The sequence below is a fragment of the Gossypium hirsutum genome, chromosome A12 (genome assembly GCF_007990345.1).
Source record: "Gossypium hirsutum isolate 1008001.06 chromosome A12, Gossypium_hirsutum_v2.1, whole genome shotgun sequence".
Taxonomy (NCBI): domain Eukaryota; kingdom Viridiplantae; phylum Streptophyta; class Magnoliopsida; order Malvales; family Malvaceae; genus Gossypium; species Gossypium hirsutum.
The window spans coordinates 90,596,297-90,604,623 of NC_053435.1; the positions used below are offsets into that span (position 1 = coordinate 90,596,297).

Below are 8,327 nucleotides of genomic sequence, written 5' to 3' on the forward strand. Positions count from 1 at the left end.
GGTCACGAAATCATTATTCCGATTAGGCCCTAATTCGGGATATTACATCATTAATTACAGTGGTTATCTAAATCTACCATTCTTATGTAATCCAATTACTAAGTTACTTTTCAAATACTACCTTCATGTATTTAAAAATATTATTCTTGATGCTGAGTTATGGGATATTTTAGATGATCTGTCACTACTGCAAGAAAAATAAGGAAAAAAAAATGTTAATTCAAATAGACAGCTTAAAGGTTATTGAAGCTATCCAAATTTTGGAGTCAACTTCTTCGAAATCGGCAATAATTAGGCGCATACATCACCTTCTAAAGAATGTCGAAAAATAGACAATTCGGTACATTTCTAGAAAAGAAAATGAAAAAGCTAATCGAATGGATAAAGTAACCTTTAATAGGGGAGAAAGGTTGCATTTGTTTACAAACAATTGTTTTATCTTAGTTTAATCGGGTTGTATTTGTCTTATTTCACAAAAAAAAAATTAAAAAAACATATTTTAGAAATACATTTCAAAATAATACATTTAAGATAACTAGTCCACTAACTTACTATTCAATTTAAGATCAGTATTTAATTTTAAATAACCATAATAATTTTAATTTTAGTAATTAAATAATTAGTATTTAATAAAATTTAATTTAAAATTAACTTATTATTAATTGAATAAATTATTAAAAAAATTAAAAACCCCTATAATATATATATAAACAAATACACTTAATTCAAGAATAGATTGGAATTGTGATTCCTTGAGCCAGAACCTAGAACAAAAAAATCATACATTCATAGCCATCTGTTATATGACATGACAATGACATTGCTGTAAACAGGCAGGCAATTCACAAACCCTAGCTCAGCGTAGGTACGAAGCATGACTATGTTGGGTAAATCCCCTTGAAAAATGGTCCTGGTGAAAGGGATCATCTGTAGCATTAACTGAACTCAACCTGGGAGAGAAATCATACCCTCTCATCTCTTCCATTTCATGCTCACAACTTCTCATTCTGGCTTCTTCTTTGAATTTGATAAAGTAAATGGATGACCAATAATCTTTCGCCAGGTTCTAGAATACAAAAAAAAAAAAAAGAAGCACACTTTTAGACATTAAGTGAACATAATTCTCAACTAAAGTAAATAGATCTCACCTAATTCAATTGAGTAAAAAAGAAAACCCACCATTTTCATTAACTGCGTCAGTTCATGTAGTGTATTGGTGAAGAGATCAGGGTGTGTTAGATCGGTGGTGGCCAAAATTTCTTGCCGGATTCGATGAGATATGTTAACTTCCATTGCTGCACCTGAATGACAAGTTGGGCAGGACATTGGGTAAATGCACGACTTGCAAGGTAAGTAAAATGAGAATCATTAAGCAATGATCATGAATTCTCACACCAAAGAAAAGCTCAAGATAATAGTCAAAATTGAGCTCCATAACAAAATGATCATGAATTCTCACTCCAAACAAACTTCTCCAAATCAAGACTTGAGACAGAAAATAACAAAGAAGAAAAACTGAAAAGTGCTTCTTCGAAAATAAGACCAACAAACCTGCATTTATATATTTATTAATGATATGTCGTGCCATGTAGATCCTTCTTACAGGGTCATCTATTGGAATTTTGCCAAGCTCATGCACCTCATCAAAGAAATGTACACTTTCCCCAGCCAAACAACTGTGATCAAGGAGAAACGAGTCCGGTTAAAATTTTCTTTTAAACTTTTAAGGTCGTAAACAATGTGTGTTTATTTTACAAAAGTCAGAAATTTTGCCGGGAAAACCATTTTCCTCCTTTTATTCCCATTAGATAATTGAAACTTTTTAATCCAGCTATTTTTTCTATGCAGATTGAATTACTACAAAACAAAAAGAATATTCTCTCATTTCTTTGGCAAGCATCGGAAAACAATCAATAAACAATACCACAATAACATGATATGAAGTACCTGTCTGCAAATGCCATAAAAGACTGACGGAACCGTTTGTTCAGAAGAAGCTTATCCAATGGTTCATTAGGATCAATGTCAACAGCTTGTTCTCTTTGTAATAGCAGTCCACTTTCTGGTATGCCCAGAACTTGACCCATTGTTTTGAGTTCTAGAGGTTCCCTTTTCTCAAGCTGATTTGTGAGAGCAGAGGCTGCGCAATTGATATGGAGAAGAAAACCAGTACAAGAATGCTTGCCTGTGAAACAAACCTGATCCATGTTAGCAAACACACAACATTTAAACTTCATGATATGTATGTCAACTGACTAATGATGTAGGCAAGCCCATCAAGATGCAAAGGAACAACTTAGTTATAAAACATACCGTAACTAAAAGCATAAATCTGGAGGCCACTTGAAGCCATGAGATATCATCATGAATTTCATTCAAGATGTAAGCAAAAACCCAAACTCCTGAGAAGTTCAGAGGAGCACAAGTAAGAAAATTAAGGTCAACATAAATACACAAAGGAGATATCACCATTCAAAAAAAAAAAAAAAAACAATCAAAAGAAAACATTGCATCATTATTTGTTCACCAAAGCCTGTCTGCTAAAAATCACAATTTTAACAGCTCCTACAAATTTGAACTCAATAATTTAACACCGTGGGGACTTTGGAAGGGGAACATGCTGTATCATGAATGTTACAACAAGAGTGTATATTACATCAAAAGCACAAATTCTACATCCAATGAGATGCTAACAAATGCTAAAGTATCTCAGCTGCATATGAGCAGTTTGCTTAATTCTACTAGGATTTTCCCAAGCTCATTCATCTCAACTGCATGTAAGCAGTTTGCAACTAATCCAGTTTAGAATTCCATTAAATTTCTTGTAAACAATTTTGAACATAAAAACAATACATTCCTTTATCAATGATGATAATGCAATTTGCAACATATACAGAACCAACTGGAGAAATGTAAGGCGTGTATGAAACCTAGATAAAAATTTACCAATTAGTGATGCTGAGCCAAGTATTCCTTGCCAAAGGTCTCTGAGTTCATCAAACCTAAACTCTATATGCCGAATTGCCCTTGTGAACCCCACCAGAACAGCAACATATAATGAGTGAAGACATACAACGGGTATTGTCCAGTAAGTTCCAAAGTGACATCTGTAATTGAGAGGCTTCTTCTCATGAATAACTACAACAAAATAAGGCCTCTGGTTAAAATAGGAATCCCACTGGAGTGAGAGCACACAAGAGTCAAAAGAATTGTCATAAATAAGCTTGATGTATCCATACATTCCTGAGTGTAAATAGAAAAATCCTTGACAGGTATTAGGATTGTTGATTGGACAATAAGGCTGAAGCAAGAAAATATATTTTTAAGCTTATTACAATTGTAGATGATCATTCCATATGTTAATTAAAGATATCTGCCAACAATATGCATAAATTCAAATAAACAGAAGAAAAAAACTCATTCGGAGAAAGCTTGCTAAAAGGGCAGATTATCTTCATTGCATAAGTTCAACCAGAAAAAATAGGAAGGCTTTTGACATTCTTACCTGCAGCGCCAGCAACCCATGGCAAAAGAATCAATGGAAGAAACATATGAGATCTAATTGGTGGTAAACGCCTCCTGAAAAAATCAAAAGCATTTAAATTAACCATATTTTGCTGAAATGGCATGTTTTAAACAGATAATAACACCCCTTCGACGATTAAATACTGCAATGTGATGTAAACTTATGGTTTGGCAATATAATGTAATGAATTATCTAGTTAAGTGCGTAGTACATTGCCCCATTGCATGTAGCAAAGTTTCATAGTAAAAAAAATGCAGTTAAAGTTATTGATTCAAGAACTAGAGGATGACCTATAACAAAAGTACTGAACCATTTCACCAAAAATTAACAAAATTAAGCAATTGTGAACAAATTAACCAACATGATTTTGCCCAGTTTAAGAAGAGAAACAAAATATCTAAAAGCTTGGAAGCACAAACACTGGCACGTAATATGAGTACACCACAACATGGAAGCAGCAAACAAGGATTTCTTAGAAATTCAGACATGGGTGCAACAGGATACTCCAATAAAAAGAATATAATAATATACAATAAAAATGTAAAAATGATACTTCTCAACTAAATAGTAACATGTAAATGGCTTTTCAAAAATTTAGAAATTGAATATAATTTTGAATTTAAAAACTTGAACCTCAAGAATCATTAAAACCAAATTTAACATTGTCAAATCCATACTTGGGAGAAAAATGCAAAACAAAAACTTTCATTGCATGTCTGCCCATGTCTAGACCAAATTCCAACAATGTTTGATTTTAGTTTTATTTTTTACATGTCCTTGCATGTCCAACATATTCTACTGTGTTGGACGTTATCTGATACTTGGACACTGCCTTTGTGCTTCATACCTTGTAAGTTAATCATCTCTTCTATCTAGCAAAAAGGGGGAAACAAGTCTCTTTTGTTGTCATGACCCAACCCACGAAGCATGGCAGTGTTGTGAAAGCATAAGGTGGAATTGTCCACTTTGGGCACTCACAAGTTCATAAAGTATTGTCACCCTCATGTGTGCTTTTTTATGTCACAACCTAACTCCGCCTGCTGAGCATGGGCCATGTCATAAGAACATATGCCGAAATTGTCCTCTTTGGGCACCCACAGCTCCCTCAATGTTGTCACCCTTAAGTACACCTCCAGAAATTCAAACCACATCACAACATAGAAATCAGTGTACGCTACAGAACGGATATCAAGTGATCTAATGATATAAAAAGGCATCTTTTTATGTCACTTCTTCAAAGTACACTCATTTGTGTGTTGTGATGTGGGTTTGAATCTCCAAAGGTGCATTTGACGGTGGCAAAACCTTGAGGGATTTGTGGGGAACAAAAAGGACAATTCTGGATTATTGTCTCATGACATGACCCATGCTTAGTAGGCTAGGTCATGACATGAAATTGTGCCTTTTTTGTCACGACTTGAACTAGCTTGCGAGGCATGGGTCATGGTAGACATTCAGAGTGTACTCATTTGTGTGCTACATAAGTGAGAATATTTGGAAACACACCTGAGAGTGAAAAAACCTTGAGGGACTTAAGTGCTCAAAAAGGATAATTCCAACTTATGCTTTTACAACACAACCCATGCCTCGCGGCCTAGGTTGAGTCATGACATAAAATCAATTGGTATCTGTTCTATAGAGTGCATTCATTTGTGTGTTCTAACATCGAATCTCTTAGGCACACCTGATAGTGGCAAAACCTTGACCTGAAGGACTCATAGGTGCTCAAATAGGACAATTCTGACTTATGTTCTTACGACACAACCCATGCCTACCAGTCTGAATCAAGTCATGACATAAAAAGGTGTCTTTTTACTATATCAATTAGTATCCATTCTGCAAAGTGCACTCATTTCTGTGTTCACACCTTTTTATGTCATGACCTGACCCAGCTCGCAGGGCATGGGCCATGTCATGAGAACATAAGCCATGATTCTTATTTTTGGGCACCCACAGGTCCCTCAAGGATTTGTCACCTTTATTTGCGCCTCCAAAGATTCAAACCTATATCCCAACACACAAATGAGTGCACTTTGCAGAACATATGGTCTTTTGTCACAACTCAACCTAGCCCGCAGGGCATGACCCATGTCGTGAAAACATAAACCAAAATTGTCTTCTTTAGGCATCCACATGTCTCTCAAAGTTTTGCCATTCTCCTATGTACCTCCAAAGATTCAAACTTACCTTACAACACACAAATGAAAGGAGGAGCATCTGAGGGTGGCAAAACCTTGAAGAACCTATAGATGTCCAAAGAAAAATAATTTCAGCTTATGCTTTCATGATGCAATTGATGTCCTCCAGACAGGGTCGAATCACAACATCTGTTGTTCTCTATTTTCTGTAAATACAATCAGTCATAAAATTTCTCAAATAGAAGAATATCGACTCACTTGACAAATACATAGAATAGTTGAAAGGCCTGTGCTATGCGGCAGCTCATCAACAAACCAAATCCAAGTGGACCTTCAAGCCATACTGAAAACAAAATATACTTCAGACTATTTAATGGACAAAAATAAGTAAACTGAAAAGTAATTAGAGATTATAACCTGCCCAAACATAGCATGACAACCACCAATGGCTCTTTTTGTATTTAAGAAAGTTAACTGCCATCTGTGAAAAGCATATCATTAACGATTTAACACTAATGGTAATAATTATGAAGTAGTTTATTGTAGATATAAATAAGTAACAAGAAAATTGAAGTTTATATGGCCTTACCACTATTGCTAACAGAAAGTTGAAGCTGGCGATAACTTGAATTACTGGAATCCAAAAGGCACTTCCTTTTGCAATTGGAACCTTGTGTATAAAAAACGGAAACGTTGATCTCACAATAAGTCTGCAAAAAAGAGAGACGAAAAACAGTGATATAAACAGATTGAAAAGGAAAGAAAATATTCCACTGAGGCATAACATCAAATGGTTGGTAACCAAACAAAACTGCCCATCTATAGAACTTGAACTTCAAAATTGCAAATCTTGTGAGCTATGTAAAATGGATTTTTAGTAAAGATTTCAAGAACAAAAAAGAAAAGTACAAAATCATGGAGAAGATGGCTATGGAAACAGCTACGTAGTCGGAGGGGCAGCCACCACGTACGGCACAGCTTGCCATAGTTTTTTTCCTCGAATAAATGATAGGAAGTAGATCAAAATAAGGAGTTAATGTTGTAATCCTTCATTTCCATAAGCCAACAAAAAAAAGCACAAAAAAGAAAAAGAGAAAAAGAGCATATGGGATTAATATTTGGGAGAGAAAGACATGGCGGTGTCGTAGTTTTCCCCTATGAGGCAGTCTCCATGGTTGAAGATGGCTTTTATTTTCTTTGTTTCTTTTTTGACCAAGGAGTAAGGAGTGAGCATTGAGGACCCCCATTTTGTGTAGCATGTCTGAGATGTAACCCCGGTCTCACATTTCCGATGGTTCGAGCGTAGGTATGGAAACCAGCGGGGCGGGGCGGATTTTTGCCCGGCCCGGCCCAGAACTTCATTAATCCGCCTGATCGACTCGATCCCGTCCCTTAAGAAAATAAAATCCGCCTGGACTTAAACCTCAAATTTAATAAAAGATTGGACCCTAGTCTGTACAACTCAAATTTAATTTAATTTTTTTTATTTTGAAGTAAATAAAATTATATTTTTTAATTTTTTATTTTGGAAAATAAAATTAATTTATTTGAGTACAGACTTAAAACTTAATATATATTTTTATTTATATATTTGTTTATTAAAAGTAAAAACTTGATATATGTATATATGAGTATTTTTGTAAATATTCTTAAGAGAGGTGAATTTACTAAAATTCAACCTGATCTGATTATTTTTCTAATTTCACTTGACACAACCCACTCCAAACCTGAATTTTCAAAAAAAAAATCCAGCCCTGCATTAGGTCAAGTCGAAACACGTCATATTCAGATTTTTTTATTATCCCTATCTGTGCGTGTATTAAAAAGGGTAAATTATACCATTAATCATTAAATTATTGATAAATTTTCGTTTTGATTATTTAACTAAAAATATACAATTTGATTTCTAAACTATTTGAATAGATTAACATATTGAGAATGAGTTCGGTTTCACTTACTTGGACTTTTTTTTTATTTGTTGAATTGTTTATTATAATTTAATTTGTTGGATTTTTAGTTTTTTATATTAATTCGGAGTTTTAGATTTGTATATTATTTTGACAAAATTGATCTTTCCGAAAAATTATAAAATAGATTTTGTTTTATAAATTTTAAATATTATTTTATAAAGTTTTAAAGTATTTTGTAAATATTTCTAAAATTTAATTTTTTAAGCAAATAAAAATAATCAATAATATTTTTTGATAAATAATTTTTTATATACAAATTTTAAATTAATTTTACTATTTTAAATATAAAATATTTATTATCATATCCTAAAAATTAAAAATAATTATAAATTAAATAAAAATATAATATAGCTCAATTTAATCTTGATTTTTAAACTTATATTCTAAAAATCATTCAAACACTAAAATTCCATTCATTTCGATTTAATTTGGTATTCAATTCCTTTATTTTCTTAACTCTAATGTATGTGTTTTTACTAAAAAGATGAAATATATATATCTATGTTTGAATCCAAAAATTAATGTCAATAACGATTAAAGCAATGCAAATTATTTATTTAGGTAATGATTTTGTTCATTATTAGTGGAGTAAAAAAAACTCCGCAAGCGGGTCGAATATGATGTCAAGTGTTTTTCTTAATTATCTAATTATTATTTTATAATGGGTTAGTATTTATTACATTAACAATGTAC

At 33.0% G+C, this 8,327-nt stretch overlaps 1 protein-coding gene across 1 annotated transcript; it reads right to left on the reverse strand.

Annotated features, from left to right (window-relative positions):
* Positions 1-674: 674 nt before the first annotated feature.
* LOC107928705 (regulator of G-protein signaling 1) lies at positions 675-7,068 on the reverse strand. The gene is given in 12 exon segments (XM_016859962.2): positions 675-1,066; positions 1,180-1,301; positions 1,552-1,676; positions 1,948-2,116; positions 2,119-2,185; positions 2,314-2,402; positions 2,947-3,138; positions 3,506-3,579; positions 5,923-6,007; positions 6,082-6,145; positions 6,254-6,374; positions 6,574-7,068. Coding segments are annotated over 12 exon segments (1,395 nt in total). The 5' UTR covers positions 6,651-7,068; the 3' UTR covers positions 675-856.
* Positions 7,069-8,327: the final 1,259 nt, after the last annotated feature.